Source organism: Pungitius pungitius, chromosome 4 (genome assembly GCF_949316345.1).
Source record: "Pungitius pungitius chromosome 4, fPunPun2.1, whole genome shotgun sequence".
In the NCBI taxonomy this organism is placed as follows: domain Eukaryota; kingdom Metazoa; phylum Chordata; class Actinopteri; order Perciformes; family Gasterosteidae; genus Pungitius; species Pungitius pungitius.
This window is the reverse complement of record NC_084903.1, coordinates 6224163-6249073: the sequence shown is the minus strand read 5'-3', so window position 1 is coordinate 6249073 and position 24911 is coordinate 6224163. Positions and strand designations below refer to the sequence as shown.

At 40.5% G+C, this 24911-nt stretch overlaps 2 protein-coding genes across 2 annotated transcripts in view; both read left to right on the top strand.

The window, feature by feature from the left end:
• Nucleotides 1-1108: 1108 nt before the first annotated feature.
• On the top strand, nt 1109-9885 carry LOC119195608 (mucin-2-like). The gene is made up of 19 exons (XM_062561681.1): nt 1109-1778; nt 2451-2584; nt 2754-2925; nt 3094-3335; nt 3490-3673; nt 3780-3957; nt 4397-4575; nt 4680-4749; nt 4849-4979; nt 5342-5376; nt 5486-5654; nt 6432-6527; nt 6639-6682; nt 6930-7055; nt 7391-7486; nt 7825-7953; nt 8103-8142; nt 9014-9137; nt 9496-9885. Exons 1-19 carry the CDS (start codon nt 1256-1258, stop codon nt 9719-9721), a joined length of 2898 nt encoding a protein of 965 aa, XP_062417665.1. The 5' UTR covers nt 1109-1255; the 3' UTR covers nt 9722-9885.
• A 9995-nt stretch (nt 9886-19880) lies between these two features.
• LOC119195598 (mucin-5B-like) overlaps nt 19881-24911 on the top strand; it is a 40615-nt gene continuing 35584 nt past the window's right edge. The window contains exons 1-11 of the mRNA XM_062562001.1: nt 19881-19962; nt 20288-20329; nt 20416-20671; nt 21447-21561; nt 22252-22336; nt 22613-22719; nt 23358-23562; nt 23677-23802; nt 23910-24027; nt 24298-24436; nt 24729-24839. Of these exons, the coding sequence (XP_062417985.1) occupies nt 19893-19962; nt 20288-20329; nt 20416-20671; nt 21447-21561; nt 22252-22336; nt 22613-22719; nt 23358-23562; nt 23677-23802; nt 23910-24027; nt 24298-24436; nt 24729-24839 (1374 nt within the window). The 5' untranslated portion in view covers nt 19881-19892. The remainder of the gene's footprint in view (nt 19963-20287; nt 20330-20415; nt 20672-21446; nt 21562-22251; nt 22337-22612; nt 22720-23357; nt 23563-23676; nt 23803-23909; nt 24028-24297; nt 24437-24728; nt 24840-24911) is intronic.

Genomic DNA, 24911 nt, shown 5'->3' with positions numbered 1-24911 from the left:
AGGGCCTAATCAAAATTGTTTTGATTACGAAATTCAATTTAAATGCTGTGGATGTCAAACTCCTTCCACAACTAAAACCACAACTAAGACTACAACTTCCACTATGCCAACCACCACAACTCCTAGCACAACTGAAACAACAACTACAAAACCAACAACTACACCAACCACCACAACTCCTACCACAACTGAAACAACAACTACAACACCAACAACTACGCCAACCACCACAACGCCTACCACAACTGAAACAACAACTACAACACCAACAACTACACCAACCACCACAACTCCTACCACAACTGAAACAACAACTACAACACCAACAACTACGCCAACCACCACAACGCCTACCACAACTGAAACAACAACACCAACAACTACGCCAACCACCACAACTCCTACTACAACAACTTCAACCCCGCCTAGAACTACACCCTGCCCTGGGGGACATGATATGACATGTGGTTGGTCACAATGGATTCATGTTGGCAAGTCCACACAGGGACCTAACGGTGGGTATGATAAATCCATCCAGGACATAGTCTCTGCTGATCATTCAGTATGCTCAGATCCTAAAGAAGTCCAGTGTAGAGCTGTTCTCTATCCACTCCTGTCCATGGCACAGGTGGGTCAAAATGTGACCTGCAATAAAGATGTTGGTCTCGTATGCATCAACAATCAACAAGGGCCTAATCAAAATTGTTTTGATTACGAAATTCAATTTAAATGCTGTGGATGTCCAACTCCTTCCACAACTAAAACCACAACTAAGACTACAACTTCCACTATGCCAACCACCACAACTCCTAGCACAACTGAAACAACAACTACAAAACCAACAACTACACCAACCCCCACAACTCCTACCACAACTGAAACAACAACTACAACACCAACAACTACGCCAACCACCACAACGCCTACCACAACTGAAACAACAACTACAACACCAACAACTACACCAACCACCACAACTCCTACCACAACTGAAACAACAACTACAACACCAACAACTACGCCAACCACCACAACGCCTACCACAACTGAAACAACAACACCAACAACTACGCCAACCACCACAACTCCTACTACCACAACTGAAACAACAACTACAACACCAACAACTACGCCAACCACCACAACGCCTACCACAACTGAAACAACAACACCAACAACTACGCCAACCACCACAACTCCTACTACAACAACTTCAACCCCGCCTAGAACTACACCCTGCCCTGGGGGACATGATATGACATGTGGTTGGTCACAATGGATTAATGTTGGCATGCCGACACAGGGCCCTAACGGTGGGTATGATAAATCCATCCAGGACATAGTCTCTGCTGATCATTCAGTATGCTCAGATCCTAAAGAAGTCCAGTGTAGAGCTGTTCTCTATCCACTCCAGTCCATGGCACAGGTGGGTCAAAATGTGACCTGCAATAAAGATGTTGGTCTCGTATGCATCAACAATCAACAAGGGCCTAATCAAAATTGTTTTGATTACGAAATTCAATTTAAATGCTGTGGATGTCCAACTCCTTCCACAACTAAAACCACAACTAGGACTACGACTTCCACTATGCCAACCACAACAACTCCTACCACAACTGAAACAACGACTACAACAGCAACAACTACGCCAACCACCACAACGCCCACCACAACTGAAACAACAACACCAACAACTACGCCAACCACCACAACTCCTACCACAACTGATATAACAACTAAATGCCACTGCCTTCATGATGGTATAAATTTCCCGCCTGGTAAGTTCAGAACAATAAAGACACACCGTTTAACAACATTCATGTCTATTTCATACACAATTTTGCGATTACGTATCTACGCTGATGTTTGGTAACATCCCTAAAACAGGGCAGGAAACATGAGGCAGATCATCAGACCTCAACAAGACTGGAAACACAATAGCCAAACCTTTAATGAAATTAAACGGCTTTGTTATTAAAAATGGAATCCTCTTCTGTTGATATACATAACAATAGGTTTTTGAGGATGGAGCGTAGGTGGAGGCAGATTAATTCTCTGAATCTGTTAAAACTAGTTCAACAGTTCTGCTGAAGAAAGTTTCTTTCAATGAGTACCGTTGCTCACTTGGCGAGATCACAAATATTACTTAAAAAAGGTAACATTAACCAAAACAATGACCACATTAGCCTACTTCTCTGCTGCTGGCTGATATCTTTGCAAACTAAGATGAGCATGCAGTAGCTGCAGAGTCCCTTCAAACCGGACTCTTAGCAAAAAACAGTTGGGCATATGTTCCATAGACCGAGGACTGTTGCAGATCACTAGCCTGCTGTAGGTTCATCTTGTGTAATTAGTAATTAGTACAAAACAGTAGTCCCCTCAATAAATTACATTGTGACGTGTGACCTGCGGATGTATGTTTCAACAATCTTCCTGTTCTTAATTTTCAGGCTCCATGGTCTACAATGTGACAGACAATGATGGCCACTGTTTCACTGGACACTGCAATGCAACTTGTCAAGTAGAAGTTAACGACCACCCCTGTTCTTTTAAACAGTGTGATCATCTAACACCTAAAAGAAAGGTACTTCTTTATTTCCATTCCACACATATTTAACTGTTTTATATTTCATTGATAGTACTGCTCAATGTTTAAAATGCTATGATGATTTTCTTTTCATGACTAATTGAGTATTCTATACAAACCTGCCTTTTCTTTTTCATATATTTCCAATCTATTCTTTCCCTTATAGAATGGTGAAGTTTGGAAGGTTACTAGCTGTATTACAGGACGATGCGATGATGGCAATGTGACATTTCACGATAAACAGTGTCCAATTTCAAAGCCTGTAGTGTGTGCAAATAATTTCCCTGCTGTTGAAGTGATGGATGAAGATGGATGCTGCACCCACTATGAATGTCAATGTAAGTCTCACCACCGAAAATGTTGCTTCAAGGTATTTTATCCGGAGCCTTGTCTTATTTTTAGTTTAAGTCTTATTTATATATTCATTTCAACCTTTGATATTGTTTCTCCGATACCAACTTACTTGGAATTCTATTTAAAACATATTGTGTATGTGTCATATAAAGGTATCTGCTACGGTTGGGGAGACCCCCATTATGTCACCTTCGATGGAACGTACTATGATTTTCAAGGCAACTGCTCCTACTGGCTGATGAAAGAGATTTCGCCCAAATACAACTTCAGTGCTATGATTGATAACACCTACTGTGGTGACGGCTTGTCCTGTCCTCAGTCCATCACAGTCTTCTATCAAAGCTACAAGATCTTTATTACACAGAATGATATCAATGGCAATTTCATAAATCAGGTAATTACATTTTGAAATTTACCATTCTTTATTGAAACTTCAGTGATTATTCTAGCACTAAGCCTGATCCTAATTTATCCCTATCTTTTGTTTTGTAAAGAAGGGCTAACCCTAATTTCTGATATTTATATTGTATCACGTTCTTTTTTTTTAGATTTCTGTAAATGACAAGCCTGTAAGTCTTGCATACCAGAATAAAGACTTCCGTTTAATTACCACTGGCATAGAAACAGTGCTTGTCATCCCTAACATCCAAGCCAAGGTCACCTTCTCAGGGCTCATTTTCGGTATCTACCTGCCCTATAGTGATTTTGGTGGCAACACCCAGGGACAGTGTGGTGAGTTCATCAGTATAGAGGAACATCAGTTGATAAATGACATGCAGAATTGTACCTACTTGAAGCATTATGCGATCAATCAAATATTTCATGTCTGTTTCTCTAGGCACATGTGACAACAACCGGACAGATGACTGCAGGTTGCCCAGTGGCAAAATAGATGCTTCGTGTCCTGATATGGCACACGATTGGCGTACTACTGGTCCCTGTGAACGAGTGCCCCCAACACCAACACCTCCGCCTGATACCTGCGATACAACTATCTGTGAGATCATTAAAAGCAGGTTAGAGGAAGTGTGGCAAACAATCAAGAAATTGCTCCATTCATCTGAACCCTTCATTCAATTCAATGAATCTGTATACCCCCAAATTGCATATTTGTCGCAGAGGGCTTTAAAAAGGCACACGCCTGCATCGGATTAGCCAGACTTTGGCCTAAATGGCTCCAAAGGCTGTGCTGGCAGTGTGTGAATGTTTGAAAGAAATTAGTTTAAAATGAGAGAAGCCTATATGAACAATGGGTATCCAACATGCCCTCAATAACTGGCCCAAAACTAAGTGAGCATCTATTAAACAGGAGTTCAAACTTAACATCTTATCACTTTAAAATACCAGACATTAGAATAGAACAGCATGAGTCTCTAGCATATAATGAAACAGATGTGAAAATAATTTGATTTTGTTTGAAGTGTCCACACTGACAATAAATCCCATGTTCCTCAGTTTGTTCGAGGCTTGCCACGCGAAAATTGGCTACGGCCCATTTGTTGAGGCTTGTGAGTTTGACATTTGCCACATACCCATTAAACACATTGGCTGCAGCAGTTTACAAGCCTATGCTGATGCCTGTGCTGAGGCTGGAATTTGTATCGACTGGAGAGGAGCCACCGACGGAATCTGTGGTATGTAAACAGATCATGTCATGTTAAATTCAAACACTAATACTATTACTTATCATTTCACTGACCTCAAATAAAAAACATGTTCTATTTTCATCTCTCAATAGATTATAACTGCCAGAGTCCAAAGGTGTATCGGGCCTGTGGCCCCCAGGTGGAGCATACTTGTGAATCCTGGTACAGCAGTTGCAGTCAATCCATTTCCATCCATTTATGCTTTCGACTGACATACAACATCAAGGTGTGGCCTTATATAATATGCTGTTGTGTCTGCAGGTACAACAGTAAATTCATCTTCGCTGTCAATGAGTTCTCTAAAATGACAGAAATGGAGCTGGAGGGTTGCTTCTGCCCAAATGGAACCCACCTCCTCTCTTCCACTAGTAATGAATGCGTGCCCACCTGTGGTAAGAGCCGATAGCAGAATACACTGCAACAGCTATGTGGATTTTTAAGCATGTGCAGCACTTTTTGAGACCATGTCAAAATCCTATTTCTTTTTCCGCCATCCTAGTCGCAATAATTCAGTGATGAGGAAAGTATGTGTAAAGGTCAGAGGGACTGATAGCTTTCTATTCTGTGCATGCACTGAAATAGAATGTGTTCACACACAGTCCGTAAAGAAAGTCCCATTTTTCCTATAATTAATTAGTTTAACTGCACACTTTAAGTCCAGTATATGTCTATATATTCATCTGAAGGTGACCTGTAGGGATTTAGGTCAGCAGAGACACTAACTACTTTATGCTTTATATTTTTCTCTTACTAGAAATTTGTAGGCTCCCAAATGGAATATGGAAAATGGTAAGTAATTTGTCTACAATTCTAGTATCTTTCTACGTAACCTTTTTTACAGGCCAGAAAAGAAGTCATGCCTCCAATAATCATTTTGCAATAACCACTGTGTCATCAGCCCAATTCAACATGGATAGAAGGCTGCCAGGAGTGTACATGTGAGGAGGATACATTTCAGGTGGTTTGCCGTGATGTGTCCTGTCCTGCACAGCCACCCCTCAGCTGTGACCAAGAGGGTAAGGTCATGGTCACTGAGACCGTTGGCTGCTGTCAAGAGAAGAAGTGTGGTAAGTGAGCACTAAGAAGGGGAGCAACTCTGAATATTGTCAACGCATTCTACATCTATTGAATACAGGATATTTATATTTTCAACACAGCCGGTGTGTTATCTTTCCATTTTTACCAGGAGGAGTCTTGAGCTTATCTCAACATGCATGATTGAAACATCCAGAGAAGTACCCAATAACACAGCTAATCAGTGTCCATACAAGTTATGGTGAAAAAAATAAAGCAATTCGCACTGCTTTAATTGATGTGCATCACCAGTCACATTCTGTAGTTATATCACAAACCGATTATCTTTGTAAAACCAGATATATAGTTTGCTTATGTTAGCCTCTTCCGACCAATATTGAATAGTATCATGACCTCCATCCATCAATGGCTTTGCAACTTCAACCAACAAGGCTGTTTTTTTCAGAGACCACAGTCCTCTGTAGCTCCTCATTGTGTGACATTCTAAGTCTCCCCAATTTTTAAACGTAGTCGGTTCGATGGAGGATTTGATCTAAATACCTCCTGTAACTTCCTCCTGTAACTTCCATTTCACTAGGACTTTAACTTTTAGTGTCACACAGTGTAAAATTAAAGCTGTTATGAAAGCAGCTGTGGTCCTGATGCACGAATAACCTTTGGCACAAACAAATCCGTTCAGTAAAGAGATGACCACAACATGCTTTTTTTGTCTCTAGTGAAAATGAAGGCACTTTTCACCATTCCTCAGTGAAGGAGCTACTCCACTGTTCTTATTAACTGGTTTGAAAATTCCCTCCTTCATTTAACAGTGTGTAAAGTGACGACGTGTCCTGCTATGCCAACTTGTCCTGTTGGTCACACTGTGGAAATCACTACGGGAACCTGCTTTCCCAATGCTTCCTGCGGTGAGTGTACAATGCTTGTGCATGTTTCTGTAACTGAAAAGCAAGTGTCATTGTTGCCACTGATTATTGCATCATATCTTAAATGTATTGGTTGTTCTCGTTCTTTCACAGTCATTCAAAAGGACGTGTGTGTCTTCCAAAACAATGTTTATCAGGTGAGACCTTGCATCTACCAGTTCTATGTGAAACTGATGTGAAGTGATAAAAATTCAGCTTTAAAGAATAGGGACATATGAAAACACAATCAGTGTACACTTTAAATAGTATTTGCATAACTATATTTACAGCTAAAGTAATTTGCAGTGGTGTTGTACTGGACTGCATTATATTTTGTGGAGTTTCTAATGTTTAAAAGCGGGAGTATGTGCATCTCTTTCTGAGCTTCTCATCCTGTCCATCCAGGTTGGGGACGTAGTGCCCATGAAGAAGCCATGCGACAACTGCATTTGTAGTAAAAACCCAGATGGCAGCAGCGGTTTTAACATAGTGGAATGTCAGCCGACACCATGTGACACACACTGCCCTCTGGTAAAATGAGTTTCTCTGTACCTCTCCTCCCTATTTCACATTCTTTCAAATTTGTGAATTTTTATTTAACAGTTGTAGCTGGTACTTCAGCAATATATTTAGTCACAAAACAGCAGCTAACAAATTTGGAAATTAGCTAATGAAGCCAGTTTAGAGAAATCTTCTACAATTCAACAGAGTTGAACCTCCAACAGGTGATCTACAGGAAAAAGTCAGAGTGGATTCAAATACAACAGAATACTGCATCTTGAATCCCAAAGGAAAAATCCCCCAGAGCTTGTGTTTCTACATTTACATTGTTTGTATGCTAAGTCTGTCCTTTTGTCTCTGTTCAGGGTTATGAGTATCAAACAGTCGCTGGTCAGTGCTGTGGGAAGTGTCTCCAAACAAGCTGCGTTATCACGCCTTCAAACGTATCACAGACATTACAGGTTGGTGTGTGTGTGTGTGTATGCAGTGTGAGAGAGTAAAAGAGATTAGATTGGTTTTATCTATAATTTCATGAAAGAAATTTCATCCAAGTGTGTTTTAAATACAATAATTATGCTTATTTGTTGTTTGTACATTTTGTATTTTTCCAGATGACATAATATCCTATGAATTTGCTAAATAAGTTCCTTTAATTATATCTGGATTAGTTTTGACAAAAAGCAAAAGGCAGACAAGCTCAGAGTCAAATGCAGTGAAAGTCAGCTCAGGAACCATCCATAAATGTTCACAAGAAGATGATAGTGGCTCCGATCCAACATTTTGTTTTGCTATTTTTCAGCCTGGCACCATTTGGACTCCTGTTGACAACCCTTGTGTGAAGTTTGAGTGTGTGAAGATCGCTACTCAGTTCATCACTGTAGAGGCCAAGACCATCTGTCCTCTCTATGACCCTAAAGAATGCATACCGGTGACTGCACAACAAACACACGCACACTAACCATCATTTTTGTTACTCTGACATGATTTTAAGATGAGTTAAGAGAAGCCACAGTCTAACGTGAATGTGATAGAACATACAGCACAGAACACTGATGTGAATGTGTGTGTGTCCTGCAGGGAACAGAGACCATAGCTCCGGACGGATGCTGCCCTGTCTGTATGTATTGCTTCTATGAGTGTTTTATGCTTGCATATTATTTACGCTCATGTGGCCTGACCACACGCTCTACTCCCTTTGGTTACTAAAACCCATGATATTCATTAGAGCTTCTGACAATGATGGTGTACTGTTCATATGGGGATTTATTATGAAGGTATCTGTAATACATTTCTAAATGATCAACAAATCGTATGATTAAACTAATGTTCGAGGGGTAATGAACCTCTTCAGATACAGATCTGTTTTTTGTATTGCCATTGAGGCAAGTAGTTCAGATTCTAAGATTTTTTACATCCAAAGTAAAAACACAAAACTAAACAAAGTAAGCTTTAGCATCAGGATTTGCTCCCAAGAAAACTATTTTTAGTTGTTCTTGCTCCCGAGTTCAGTTTTGGTTCACATATGTATGGTGGCACTGAGAGCTCGACACACTGACAATAGACACAATAAAAGCAGATTAGAAATGTGTTGGGTCAAATAAGGTTCTGTGGCAGTCGACAGAGTTTAGGATCTTTTGAACTGACACATATTGTTTTGGGATGAACATGTGTTCAGGATGATTTCATCAGGCTATTGGCTGCAGGATCTGCTCCAACGTAATGACACATACTAAGCATTTAGGAAACATTCACTGACTTGAAGATATGAAAACATCAACATCACAACAACAGCCATGACACATGAGGATGTACACACAACGAGATTGATGTTTCGGTGTGTTGTCAGGTTGTGTAGAGGTTTCTTCCTTTGCTTGCGTCTTTATGGAGTACTTTAAGCTTTCTTGGCCACATAGATGTTTTTTTCTGTAAAAAAAAATCTGTTAATGAGATGTACTTCCCTCTCAACGTTTTTGTCTTGCCTGCCTCAGGTATTCCAAAGGGTAATCCCTGCAACATGTCCACCACTGCTATGTACCTGGAGAGCCAAGGCTGCAAGTCCAAAGAACGGGTCAATGTGACGTCCTGTAGTGGAGCGTGTGGCACCATCACTTTGTGAGTTCCCCTCATGTCTTTCCCTGTCATTAATGTCAGGGAAAATACTTAGTATTGTGTTTCAATTGTATGTTTATCACATTACCGGTACATTGAAATAGCATTGGGGAAACTTTGAGACAGAATTAATACACAAATCTAATTTAGATAAAAGAATAGTCATTAACCGTGCAGCACAGGCCTCATCGTGACTTTTATTCCAGGATTTATCAATTTCATTAGGACAACGGCATTAGTTATTGCCTTGTCTAATTATGTATGAATGCATTTTCAATCATATAATTACCATATTGAGGAACTTATAGATAGGATAAAGTGCAGCGCTCCTTTTTTTCACAATCGATTTTTCTTCTGTCAGCTACTCTACCAAAATGGGATCCTTGCAGCACACCTGTTCCTGCTGCCAGGAGGTGGCTACATCTAAGCGGATGGTCCAGCTCTCCTGCCCTGACAACACAGAGATTAGCTTCTCCTACATCCACATTGACAACTGCGGGTGCCTCAAGACAGAATGCTCTGTGCCAGGCCCCAGTACAATGGCAAACACCGACTTCAACGTCAAATCACGTCGACGCAGGAGATGAGGCAAAAACCAAAGCATTTGCTTTGGCCAATTATGCAATTAGCATGAATTAATAGAATAAAATGTAGTAATCCAAACATTGTCTGCATCCATAATTCCTGTATTTATGTCTGATTTATTGAAATCATAAGATCATAATATCTCATTAATAAAGATCATACTGTAGCTTAAGGTTGGATATGTCTGTTCTTTCTACCAATTTTTTAAATGGCGAGGTGGACGGTGCTGGAGAGTTGAGGAGTTATTTGAACAACTACAGCAGATACTGTCACGGAAGAGTGGCGGAAGTAGGACCCAACACAGACCCTGTGCAATCAACATACAAACCAACAAAGACAAGACAATGAACCGACAAGAGACAAACATTGATTAGACGCACTGGGAAAGCCCTCACACAACTTACAGATAACGTCAGTTAAGCCCCGCATAGAGAATTATTCGCGCGAGTAGATCCCATGCAGTCAATGCAAAGCACATTTTCAACGGGTGGCGCGGAGGACGCGGTTTCGAAAGAAGCGAAGCAAATAAAATTCGCCTGACGCCGTCTTGTGAAAGCCAATCAGCGTTGAGATGCTCCGCTCGTTCATCACCGCCGTCCTGCTGCCACAGCGTGAAGACACATACACACAGTTGGTGTCTAACTGAGTGACGCTGGCACCGAGCTGACACATAAGGTCATCAAACCGGCTGCTGCATGCCTGAAGTAGAGCAAAAATAGTTGTTTTACTTCCATGGTGGATAGTGGAAATTATTAGAACTGTCTTTATGCAGACAAGAAGGAGATAAGCCTCGCCCCTTTCGGGCGCGAATAAAGCTGAACGCGAACGGCGAGTTTAAAGCGTGGCAAAAATTTTCTTTGCTTTTGGTGTGAACACAGCATTAGGGTTTAGGGGTGATATGGGATTTGGATTGTCAAATTTGCTTGGGAAGGTTCCTAACAGAGTAAAATGACCCGAAAGTGTAAAGTGGAAATAGTGACATATTGTAACAGTGTTAATAAAAGTAATACTTGGTACCTGTAATCCATCTTGGGAGAAATCGTAGGGTTCATACTCGCCTTAAGTTTGCATTAATATTTCCAGCTCAATAGTGGTGAAGTATGCCAACCGATTGTTTGTGGTTGTTGCCATGGTAAATCGGGGTATCATGGCTCCATTCATGCTGCCTTTATACTGTGGTGGTGCACGCGCTCAACTCTGATTCAACCTACTCCAAGTTGATTGAACCAACTCTAAACAGCTGTTCTGAAACCCAAAACTCAGTTTCCCATCTCAGGGTAAATCAACTCAGAGTTTAGGTTTGGAATCAGAATTTGTTGAACCTTCTACTTGAAATGGACCACAGGTGAGGGCTGTTGGGTCTGTGTCTGTCTTTTGTGTTTTTTCCCCTCTCCTTCCTGGTTGTCAGCTGGTCAAGGTGGGATCATCTAGCAATTCCTGCCACCTGCTGCTGATCGTCTTGACTGCCTTCACATCCAATATTTAGGCCCGGGCTGATCTTCCAGTCTTTGCGAGTTCGTCAGTTACTCTCGTGGTAATCTGCTTCCCGGCCGCTGTTCTGTTGAATAGTATTTTGTTGCAAACTACCAGTATTGATTTTTCTGTCCAGGACCTAACTTCCAGTAGTCTACTTCGTCCTCAACCATTCTGTGTCCTGCTCATAAACTACAAGGTCCCTAGACTGGAAAGATGGGAAACAGAATATCAGAAAGGACCAATACAATAACTATAATCACAATAACCGGTCAGGGCTGGCAGTCTTGCGTACAAAACGAAACAAACAATCGGGCAGGAATGAGACGTCAGGACCACTCCTAAATACCTCCCCTGATTGGAAAGGCAGCGCCAAGTGCTGATGGAAAACAGCTGGCCGCTGCACTCACCTCAGTGCTGACGTCACTCCCCCTTGAACATTTGTTTGTGTGTGTGTGTGTGTGTGTGTGTGTGTGTGTCTCTCACCATGCCTTTACTTTATCCTGTGTTAATACTTCACTGCCATACATCCTGTTTCTAGTTTACTTCCCAACCCTGAGTATTTACACAACTCTTGTACAATAAGTGTCTCACAGAAACATCATAGCAAAGTTGTGATGACAGAGCAGCAAACACAGCACTGGAAACTACACAGTCACAGACAAACACTCTCAGTGTGACAGTGCATTTGTACAAGGCAGTACCAAACAGAACACATGAAAGCAAATTTTTGTGAGGTATCTCAACAAGTAAGTCCATTACAGTGTGCAAGTACCAGTGTGTCGTTGAAAAGCACATACTAGTTACATTATTCAAGTGTTAACAGCCAAATATAACAATGATGACAAACTACATTGCTAGAACCCATCACATTATTCATATGGTTAATGTATACGAGTGACGAAAAAAAGCATTCCAATCCAAAACGTGGATGTTAAAGGGCAACTATACTGGCATACATGGATCATTTATTTAGGTGTTATGGGCAAGTGGACAACACCGACCAGGAAGCAGATACAGTCTAACAAAAAGATAGAAATAAAACAAAAATATAACACAACTAAGCACCAGTAACTGTCACCACAGAAAAGACAAATCCACACCGTCCAGCAACTGAGCCACCCTACTTGGATAGCACCCTAGCAATGATTGGGTGTTCAGGAAGCTGTATAAACAAATACATACATACAAACCACACACCAGCATTCAGGATGCATTCGGGGGGTGCTTCCGCGTTCTCAATACCTGAGACGGCGAGAACGGACTTCCGAGAATAGACTTGGGAGACAGACTCGGGAGTCCTGACTCGCAGGTTCGTGAGAACGGAGAACGGACATTTCCGCAATTGGCGTCACCACGTCAGCTGGTCTTGCTAATACATTTTATTTAGTTTTTGACTTAAATATTTTACTATTAACATATGGGGCGCCGTTTGTAAAATGTTGCACGTTCTAAAATTCTGCGCAGTTTTCGTACATTTAGCATTATCATATGAATTAAAAATGTCACTTTTTCAAACATTTAGAGACAAAATCATGTAAATACAAAGCCGATGGTTTCTATAACAAGAGCTAATTCATACGGACTTGCCATCTTACAGAGAACTGTAAAGTTATGAATCTAAACTCTGTCCTCAAACACGTTACCGGTGAACAACCTCAATCTCTGACACCACATTAAAAGTTATGAAGACTCGTTTTAGTACAGTTAAATCTCATGTATAACCGCTACGGAGACGTGAGAACCAGCGGAGCATTTCACAGAAGACTCGCCGAAAACAGGCTGCTCTCTGCGGGCTGAGATGAACTGACCGCCCGGTGCTTGAGGGTCTGACGGTCCGTTAACTACACCTCACATCTCCCACATCCACGGAGCAAACTGTTACGAAGGCTGAATGTTGACAAACATTTGCTTTAACAACAAAAGTTGCTTTAACTAACTTCAGTCATAAAACGTCATTACGTTACTTAAATATAGTAGTATTTATAAACTTCGACATTCTAGGATATTTGGCTCTCATAAGAATAGACGAGCCTGCTCCAATGCATGCCCGGTAAAATGGGTGGGGCGAGTCACATTCGGGTATTATGACCGTTCTCGGCCAGATGCGGACTTTAGAATTGGAACAGTACTCGGGCTGCGACTGATGACGTCTCACGAGTCCATGAGAACAAAAGTCCACACAAGAACGCATATTGAGAATGCATGCCGCCATACCACCGTATCCTGTGGACCCATGCAACTTCCGGGCCGTCTCACCAGAACCTCGGCTCAGTCGCTTGCGACAACAAAGACATAGAACGACATCTCGGCCCCTTCAATTTTGGCGGCAGAGACACAAAAAAACCCAGTTTCCCAGCAGGTGCCTATTTTATCACCCGTCCGGTGGACCCAATCACCTCCGCCATCAGTTACCCCCTCCTTAATCACTCAGTGTCCCAGTTACGACTGGTTATGACTGACCTCCAGATCTCACTTCAACCTTACCCAAAACTAACCCTGAAAAAACCTGCTTTAACACCTCCACGCAAAACTACTACTACTTAGATGGTTCACCGCAGACATTGAACACCGGACTTTTTTTTTTTTTGGTACACATATGACAGCCCTACAAACCCTGGGATATGCAGCATTATTCCACACTACCACTGAAGGCTGTTGCCCCTCTCCTGCAGGGCCCCTCTCCTTGCGCTGACGATACCGCTCATCTAGCTGTGTAGACTTCGTAAGACCCATGACCTTAATCTAACTAAACTTTTGCTTTCTCACCAGCCCTGCCTCTTTAGCACTAGGCCAAACCAAACTGCCACTGACGAATGTGATGCTGCCAGCAACGACCAATGTACAATCCGATGCTGTGGAGCACCGTAAAGGCAATTACACATAAGAGCCAGCATTCTCATGCAACTGTTTTATTTATTGGGGCAGTGGCACAGTTGGTTCGACAATCAGTAGGAGTTCACAGCTCCTGAGCTGTGATGGGAAACACAGACAACTTAATAAATAAATAAACAAGAGAGCAGTGGCGGCTGGTGAAATTCTTTTTTGGTAGGGCCAGACAATTAGTTTCAGCAAACATCCCAGTATTATATAACATTCATTTCAACAGTTGGACATAATAAGGAGATCTTATTCATACAATTCAGATGATTAATTATATATATATAATTAATATTATATAATTATATATTATAATTATATATATATATATATATAAAATTAATAAATATATATATATTTATTATGAATCTGTCTTTGTTGACAGGACATGTACCACAGTCCTTCAAGGTAGCTGTAATTAAACCTCTTCTTAAGAAACCTACTCTAGCTCCAGAGGTGTTGGCTAATCTCTAATCTTCCCTTCCTGGCTAAGATCCTTGAGAAATCTGTCACAAATCAATTATGTGACTTTCTACAAAACAATGCTTTGTTCGAGGATTTCCAGTCAGGATTTCGAGTGCATCACAGCACAGACACGGCATTGGTGAAAATTACAAATGATCTTCTACTTGCATCGGACCAAGGACTTGTCTCTTTTCTTGTCTTGCTGGACCTTAGTGCTGCATTTGACACCATTGATCACTGTCTCCTGCTGCAGAGACTAGAACACTTGATCAAATTGGGATTAGCATCAAAGGAACTGCAATCAGCTGGTTTAAATCTTATTTATCGGATCGATCCCAGTTTGTGTTTGTAAACGGTGAATCATCGAGGACCACCAATGTTGGTCACGGAGTCCCACAAGGTTCTGTGCTTGGACCGATTCTATTTACCCTGTATATGCTTCCTTTGGGAAAACACCGCATAAACTTCCATTGTTATGCAGACGATACTCAACTGTATCTATCGATCAAGCCAGAAGACACCAACCAACTTGTTAGACTTCTGGATTGTCTTGGAGACATCAAAACTTGGATGACCTGCAACTTCCTGATGTTAAACTCGGATAAAACGGAAGTTATCATGATAGGCCCAGAGCGCCTTCGAAGTCAGCTGTCACTATTGATGGAATTGCTCTGGTATCCAACAGCACCGTCAGAAATCTTGGAGTTCTCTTCGACCAGGATATGTCCTTCAACTCTTATATAAAGAAGACTTCAAGGACTGCCTTTTTTCATCTACTTAATATATCGAAAATCAGGAACTTCCTGTCTCAAAGTGATGCAGAAAAACTAGTTCATGCATTTGTTACTTCTAGACTGCATTACTGTAATTCTTTGTTATCAGGCTGCTCTTGTAAATCGCTTAAACCTCTCCAGCTGATTCAGAATGCTGCAGCACGTGTATTAACAAGAAGTAAGAAATGGGATCATATAACTCCTGTATAAACGTCTCTGCACTGGCTTCCTGTTAATCAAGAATAGAAATTAAGGTACTTCTCCTCACCTACAAGGCACTTGCTGGTGAGGCACCGTCTTATCTTAAAGAGCTTGTTAGACCGTACTGTCCTATAAGGCATCTGCGCTCCGTAGATGCTGGGCTACTTGTGGTTCCTAGAGTTTTAAAAAGTAGGATGGGGGCCAGCGCCTTCAGTTATCAAGCTCCTCTTTTGTGGAACCAGCTTCCACTTTCAGTCCGGGGGGCAGACTCGGTCAGTTCATTTAAGATAAAGCGTAAAACGTTCCTCTTTGATATTGCTTATAGTTAGGGCTGGCTCAGGTTAGCCTGGACCAGCCCTTAGTTAAGCTGCTCTAGGCTTAGACTGCCGGGGGGACTTCTTAGGACACACCGAGCCCTTTTCTCTCTTTCTCTCACTCTCTCCTTCCACAATCATCCATGTTTTATTAATGTACATCACTAATTAAGCTTCTTTCCGGGAGTTTTTTGTGCTTTCTCGCCTAGCAGTTCTCCATGGATCATAGTTTCGTGCGGACCCCGGTTCTGACTGGCATGGCTCTGCTGACACCTGCTCCTGCCATCATCATTACTTTAAATATGATTCATATTACTGTCATCATAAACCAACATCTTTCTGCTCTCCCTCCCCACAGAAGCCTCTGTGGATGGTGGTTCGATCTGATGGTGGTTGTCCCTGCAGTGCTCCTGCCGTACACCTGTTCTGCTACTTGCAATTACTTGTATCATTTCTGTTAGAGAAATTGAATGTATTGTACATCTTTTACATTGTTGATTCTGTACACATGACATCCATTGCAATCTGTCCATCCCGGGAGAGGGATCCCTCCTCTGACGTTCTCCCTAAGGTTTCTTCCCTTTTTTCCCCATTGAAGGGTTTTTTCATATTTTGGGGAGTTTTTCCTGTGCCGATGTGAGGGTTTCGGGACAGAGGATGTTGCATGTGTACATACTGTAAAGCCCTCTGAGGCAAATTTGTTATTTGTTATTTTTGGGCTATACAAAATAAAATGAATTGAAATTGAATTGAATTGAATTGTTGTGAGCTGTACCCAGCATGCAGTTCTGTGGGGACATTTTTTATAAATGTTATTGCTTACTTACTGCTTTACTAACCTCCAGCATATTGTCATCTTTGTTTTTCATATTGAAATGACTGCAGTGCAAGTTCACCCACACCGATGAAGCTGTTCTGCTTTATGGACTTGTACACATGACTCCTGTTTGATCTTTTATTCAATCTCAAGTTTTACAAGTATATAAATGTGGCACTAGTTGACGACAATGAGAATTGGGTCTCATTAGTTTGCATTTACTTACTGTTGAAGGGATTTGATGCTGGTACAGTGTGAATAAAACAAATGTTTTGAATGTATATGTTGTGTCTGTAATTATTTGGATAAGTTCCTGGTTCTGAATTATAAATATTATTAACATTATATTTACATTATAAACAAGTAAAAAATAAGCAATTTTAAATTCCTCTTAAATTATTCTGCCATACTAACAAAATTAAAGTGGAGAGTTATCAGAATGTAAAATACAATTTATCGGACAGTTAGCAGAAGTAAGGATTAAAAGTTATTACTATGTAAAATTATGATTTAGTAGAACTTACTGTTGAGTTGACAAAAATCAGAATTCAGAGTTGAGCAAACTCAAAAGCAAAACTTAAAATATTTAGTTTAATTGCCCAACTTAGAATTTTACTGAAGTTTTGTTGCTTGGAAATTTTGAGTTAACCCAACTTTTTTTTTTTCATACAGTGTATATGAGGTTGAAGGGTTTTTATCATTAAAAGTGCGCAATACACTACTCATTTATTGAATTTTGCGCAACAACGCAATTAATCACAGAGAAACATGCAATTAATCGCTGTCTAGCGCTTAAAATTAAAAAAAGTGGCATTACATAAACAGATGATAAAATGAATATAAAGTTGACTCATCATGATAAAAAGATTTAGCTGAAAGTTGAAAATAAATAAAACTAATATCAACCCAACATTTTAAGGGAATCTACAGGAATATGAACATTTTTATTAGACTAAATTCATAAATATGTTAAAAAATGATGGTCAGTTGACAGTTCAAACTCATTTTAAACTAAAGTAATTTCATGCTATACTTTTGCAATAATTCAACTTCTAAATAGAAGTTATTTTGCAATATATTTCAAGACACACTGACGTTACATAAGTCTTTATTGACACAACACAAACATTTCAGCTAAAAAAAAACAGAGCAGAGGTTTTATCAAAGATGTACCACAGGATGCATATCCTGGACTGAGTCACTGTGGATTATTTAAGCAGGCCTACGACATCAACACAAACCAAACAACCCTTCATTACTTCTTAGAGCGACCCACGCCATGTTGAACAATGTGGCATATTGTGTGCAATTTCTACAGCTGGGGTGCGGACCGCTGCATATTGACACTTCTTACACACTGAATACGCCTTTGATTACCTTTTCAGTTTCTGCTTCGTAGGTTAAAGTAATCTTCATTTATTCTTATTTTATAATGTTGGTTTGGATGTCCAATAGTAATTTAAGCATAACATTGTGATTTGAGAAAAAATAGTGTGTCTTTTTAGTCCCTGCTTGGATGCTCCAGGGATATCTAGCTTAAGATATCTGTAGAAACACAACTCATTCAGGTGTTACACCTTTTTCTCTGTACCTCATCAAACCGGTCTTGTAGAATATGCAGAAATGACATATAAAGCACTTCCCTGGTGAGGCTTTCAAGCATTGTAATGCTTTGTTATGTCAGGAAACCTTTGGGAGGATGAGGTAGCAAAATGTGTAACGCTGTCGTATTCTAGGGGGGGATAAAACACAGGTGGAAGGATGAAATTTAACAGCTACAAATGGCACAGAAGAATGCCTTTAACATATCCAGTTTTACTACTTACTTACTTATTTTCCCATGGCCCTGATCTCTCCCAAAGCCTCATCAAGTAGTTTTGTTACCTGTTGACCGATTCAATTTTGTGGCCCCAAATACCACTGATATCTTTTTTTTAAGAAAGCAAGGAACACTGTTTACACCTTTTAAGTTGTATTGTCAGAATTGCTGTGTTGCACCAGATGTGATGTATCAGTAGCACTCCTGGGCATTCCATGCCAGTGGCCTCTACTTAGACCCCGTTTTAAGTTTATTTTGGACAGATTTCCTTTTGAAAATAACAGGTATTTTTACTTAATAAGCGATTTTAGATGAACAAAGAACACTTTAACATCCCTGTTTTTGCTGATTGCTGAACATCACCTTCTTCCTTGAAGCTCCTGTCCCTGCAAACTAAATTATTTTCTTTATTTAATAAAACCGTGTGTTAATATATTGCAGTCACGTCACTCAATCTTAATCTTAACGCAGTATCTAAACTGCGTGCCTTAAGCACTTGCCTTAAGGTTGTTACACTGATATTTCCTTTCTTCTTCCCCCTAAAGCCGCGCCACATTTAGGTTCACAAACGGTTGTTTGAGTAACAAATGGAAAAACTATGCCTGAGTTTCAAATTCCGTGATCTATGAATCAAAGTTGAGTTCTCAATTCACATAGAACAGGGGTGACAATGATGAGGTTTGTTGGACCCATCCCCTCCCCCCCCTGACCTGGGTGGACTTTGGCAGTAATCCCAATTCCTCGTTAATAAAGTAGAAAAGCTACAAAATAATTTGTGAGGGGGGTGAATTACAGCGCTTCCTTTCTTTAAGGGTTATGACTAAAACATATACGGCCTTGGTTCTACTCGCCTTTAGAATGCAACAACTTTTGGTATGATTATAATATAAATTCAGTAGAACTGTTCTTATTTCTAAGAAATTTTACAAAACCTCTGACATGTAAACTGAAAACAAACAGCTGTGTGACTTCAGAAAGGCTTCTTCTTATCCATCCATTTAACCCATCATGCTTGGGGAGCTTTGGCTCAGTGGAAGAGCAAAGTTCCTTCCATCCGAAAATGGCACTTTGATACCCAAATGTACCTTTCGGCGAACCACTTAACCCAACATTTTAATGGTCTGAAAAATAGAAAGTTACAATAAAAGATCAAGTAAGGATATTTACCATATTGGGTGAACAAGCTCATTGACGCAGTGATATTTGCTGAGCAAACAAAAACACTATTAAAATGTTTAACAATCTGTGTGCGCTGTCACATATTTTTTCTGTATGTAAATGACAACCGGGAACTGCCTTTCACACACACATTCTCTCTCTCTCTCTCTCTCTCTCTCTTTCCATCTCTTCTCTCCCCCTTTTCTAAATCTGCTTATATAGGGATTGCCCTCCAGGTGAGCACTCATAGTTGGTCAGTCCTCAGGACCAAACATGGGGACCGCAGGACTTCACTCCACATTATGGCTCATCTGCGTGCTGGTTGGCTCATTCGCTCAGACTGGTGAGTGATGCCCTGAAGAATGCGTACAGCTTCAACATTGGATGCAATATGATGGTTTTGGTGACAGTTTAAGGTCAGATTTGTGTAAGCTGAAAGAAAAAAAATTGAGGTATTTTAGAACGTGTTTTGAAAACTTCTACACTTCCTTCATAATTGACAATTAATAATAGGGAACTCCACAGATATTCTTCTTAATAGGCGGGCAGATGGTGTATCAAGAATAAAGGGGTGACCATTCAGATCTCAGGGATGTAGACATGCCGCTGTTGTAGTGTCACAGAGATTTCAAAAACAAAAAAATAATTTTCTCCTGTCTTTACTACAGTAACCATCATTCCTTCTGCACAGACACTAAGTCTGAGTTCAGGTAACTGCAAATTCCCATGAAATATTTTTGCTTAACTTTTCATCTGAGCTAAAAAGATGAATTAATATGTTCATATTTTGTTTTAGCTGATGCAAATCACATCGGCCAAGTTTGCACGACTTGGGGACAGTATCACTGGAAGACCTTTGATGGAAACTTCTTCCAGCTGGCCTCCAGTTGTAATCATGTCATGGCCTACCAGTGTAAGAACTACGAAAATTTCAACATCCAGATGAGACGACAAACCGTCAACAATGTCTCCACCATCAGCAACATCACCATGGTGCTTGAGGGAACAGTGGTGAAGCTCTCCATGAGCTCAGTGATTGTCAATGACGAGGCGTAAGTTCAGTCCACTTCAGTCATACACCCCTTTGACACTGTTCCATGTTACACCGTAACGGGCTGTTTTAGTTGTTGAAAATTGTCCTCTAATCATACATTTGTATACCATCAAGTAACATAGTGCCATCAAGTAGTATTACAGCTAATAGATTTTAATACCTTCAAAACAGTAGTATGAAACAAAAACAAGTAGTATTTCGCAGAAAAGCGAAAATATAAGGTAGTGAACATTAATACTGGTGATCAAAGCTAAGTGTGTGTGTGTGTGTGTGTGTGTGTGTGTGTGAAGAGATGATTGCTGATCGACGGTTTGATATCACCTCAAAAGCAAACAGGTTTCATGGCTTTGAAAGAGCCCTGATGTCCCGAAACAGAGCTTTTGCTCATGCTGGTCAGAAGAAGAGATTACCTGTATCTCAGAACAGTTATTATTACAGTGGTATCAGCTGTATCAGTATCAGTCAGTGCTATCAAGTTTTCAAGCTGTCATCTCATTAATCAAGAGTAGGACATCTAACTCCCACAGATGTCTAAATATTTATTCTCACTCAAAGGAAAGACTATGTACAATTGCAATCACAAACTCTTCTCCTTTGGGAAGTGTCTAAGTTGTTTGCCTTGGATGCCACTGACTACTTCAATGACTTTAATCTCTTTAATCAATCATTTCGTATGACTCACTGTAAATAAAGGTATTATTTGTCTAATTAGAACATGGCTTGTGAATCAGCTGTTCCTTTCTGTGTTTATCTTCACATTATCTCTCCTGTAGGGTGTCTTTGCCATATGTGTTATTTGGGGTGGCTGTCATGGGAACCACATCTGCTATCACCGTGGAAGCTAAGCTGGGAATTAAACTGATCTGGAACCTGGATGACTCCCTTGATGTATGTAGCACACCCTTTCATATGTAAACATGTGTGTCCTGTTTGTGACCAGGTCCTGGAGTTTGAAACCAATTGTCAGCATGCCTCAAACAACTCAGACTAAAAACACTAGTGTGCACGTATAGAACGTATAAGGATAAGGCTATGACTTCTTATCTAGGGCATTTACAAGTATCATGTTGCTGTGTAGTGCATGTCTGAATGTACCGTCTTCAAGATGACGGCAATGACAATATTTTACAAACAACACTTTAAGACAACATTTTTTATAAAAGGCCAGACATTCAAATGAGTTCTGTGATCTCAGCTGGAGTTCACTACACTGCACAAAACAAAGTAACCTCCTTTGCTCGGGTAACTGCCAGAAGTTTGATCAAGGTACGACTGCATAGCAGCAGTGAGTCACTAGGAGAGTTTGTGGGATAGGTAGCAATATATAGATAATAAAGCCACAATGCAAATGTAGCCTATTAAAACAAACGTTAACCACGGGTCAAGCACCGGCTGAAAATCAAAGTTGTACTAACAACACTCCAAAGCAAACACAGCTAAAGAGTCCAGAGCAGGACATGCAAGAATGACACAAATACAGATATTCATCTACATGTTGACACTATACTAACCTCCTCCTAAAGATAAATGCTACACTAACTAACCAATAACCACTGTTTTTTGGGGGCGTGTTCACAGATTGAAATAGATAAAAAATACCAGAACCAGACCTGTGGACTCTGTGGAAACTTTGACAGCATTCCCAATGATTTGATGAAACAAGGTAAGGTTCCTTACAATGCCTCAAATCCCCAGTCCTACATTTTTTTAAATATCAGATCCTAGATATGTTTGATTAGGATTGAATAAATCCTTATTAAAATAGTATTACATTATATATATTAGGAATTAGCGACAGGTCTATAATTTGAACAGTCACAGGACCTGTTTTTCTGTGGAAAGGTGACACATTTCTCTTCAGGTGGATTAATTATATCAAAGGTTCAACCTGTACTACAAACCTGGTGTAATAATCTTGTCGTTGTGTGATTGGCTGTAGGAGCACAGCTGTCAGTTACAGATTATGCTGAAATCAACAAGGTGGATGAGCCCACAGAGAGTTGTGAGGAACCTGTCCTCAACCCAGACCTGAGCTGTGGCAATAAGGTAACTTTATGTATATAATACTGATGAGATGCCCCATTCTTTTTTATCTGTGTCTTTGGAAAGAATTACCAAGAGCAAATATCTTGACATAAATAAATTGAAGTTGAAGGTCTGTGGTCTAACATGTTTTACACTTAGTAGGTCAATACAACACCACAGAGGAAAAATGTTCCACGTATTCATTTTATAGTCAACAATCATATACGGCAACAAATCAACATTTTAATGAATACACATTATATTTTGCTTTTTTTATTTTAGATGTGTTTAACTATGTATCTAAAACCCATGAACTAATTGAAACACTATATTATTAATGTGCAGTAAGTCTGTTCTATAAACAGGGTAAACCACAACAAAAAAACGGTTTAACAAATCTTAATAATGTGTTAATGAATGAAATTGTCATGTCAACACAGTTCAGCAGTATTCACTTTTGTTGAATAATTTGTTTCTGAATGATTCTTCTTTCTAGACAGATGTTGAAAGCACAAGCATCAGTCATGTGTGAATGTGGGGCTGCGTGGTATACTGGTTGATCAGCCTCACGTAGAAGGGTGAATGAGGGGTGTTAAAGAGTTTTGGTATGAATACTAGGCTCTAAGAGATTTACAGCCCATTGACATTTTTCCTTTCAGGAATACTGTGACCAGCTGTTCTCAGGAGCTGCTTTCAGTTGTTGCCAGAACCTTCTAGATGTGGACTCCTTCAGCAAAGCCTGTATGGCTGATCTTTGCAACAAAGAAAACCTCTCTGACCTCTGTCAAACGGTCTCAGAGTACTCCAGACAGTGTGTCCACGCAGGTGGCAAGCCGGCTCAGTGGAGAAATGCCACCTTTTGCAGTAAGCTCACTAACACCTAAAGATGGTTACTTACCGGCACTTTATTTAATATGTTGGTCATGCATTACAGAAGCTTTTGCTAGTTAGTGGTACATGCTGTGTTTGTCTCCACAGACGTGGAATGTCCATACAACATGGAGTACAGGGAGTATGGCAGCTCATGTGCTGACAGCTGCTCCACCCCTCATGCCAGCCAAACGTGTCACAGCCACGACAACGAAGGCTGTCACTGCCCTGCCGGTATCCACACTATTGTATTCACACTACAGTGTGGACGCTATATGCAAGCATTCACAAGCTCAATAATGTCATGGCCGTACTGATCGTTATCGCTACCTCCTCCTCAGGAACCGTCTTAGATGACATCAGTAGCACTGGCTGTGTTGCACTGGACCAGTGTCCATGTGTGCACAACAGCAAAGTCTACCAGCCAGGAGCGTCCTACTCTTACAGCTGTAGATCCTGGTAAGATGAAATATGAAACCTAGTAACTTCAAGTGCAAATGCACACAAAATATGTGACTACAACCCATTTCTACTCTTGCATTAAAATGAATCTTAAGTCATTCATAGCAATCTGCTCAAATAAAAAACACCTAATCATCCCAACTTACACAAATGTTGTGAATATTGTGTTTAAAACTCAAATAAGGTGATGGACCTCCGCAAAAATCACAATGTTTACAATATAATTTGTCAATATGTGTGTGTGTGTGTGCGTGCGTGTGCTGACAGCGTGTGTGAGAGTGGACAGTGGAGGTGTGCGGAGGAGAACTGTCCAGGCATGTGCTCTGTGGAGGGCGGGGCTCACATCAACACCTTCGATGGGAAGGACTACACCTTCCACGGGGACTGCTCCTACGTTCTGGCCAAGGTAGTTCACATCGTGAACGAGTATCCAAGCACATACACACTGGACTTACAGCATCTGATGGGAAAGAGCTTGATAACCAGACACAGAGGCTAACGGACACGTCATCATGCTACATGATGCAATGCAATGAATGTACCATTAAAAGCATCAACTGTTTTTTAATGAACGGCAAAACTTGAGCTTTCCATTAAACAGATCCTGTTTGGGTTGGTAACATGGTTTTATCATGTTTGTCTCATTTGACAAGCAGCCCCTTAGTCGGTCATTATTAAAGTCCCAATGTGTGTTGCAGGAAAGTGATGGTTTGTCATACACCGTGCTGGGGGACCTGGTGAAGTGCAGTCTGGATGACAGAAGGACCTGCCTCAGAGCTGTAACTCTGAGTCTATACAACAACTCTTTGGTAAGCTTTGGTCACACGCACACAAAGATACACACTGTTTACCAGATTTTTGTCACACAAAGTTTCATGTTT

What these genes read in the sequence shown, in the direction of transcription:
- LOC119195608 (XM_062561681.1), top strand. Translation starts at nt 1,256, where the DNA reads ATGACATGTGGTTGGTCACAATGGATTAATGTTGGCATGCCGACACAG. An exon ending in CAAATGGAATATGGAAAATG is followed by an intron (nt 5,377 to 5,485) that starts GTAAGTAATTTG and finishes CTGTGTCATCAG; the next exon opens with CCCAATTCAACATGGATAGA. An exon ending in ACGTATCACAGACATTACAG is followed by an intron (nt 7,487 to 7,824) that starts GTTGGTGTGTGT and finishes GCTATTTTTCAG; the next exon opens with CCTGGCACCATTTGGACTCC.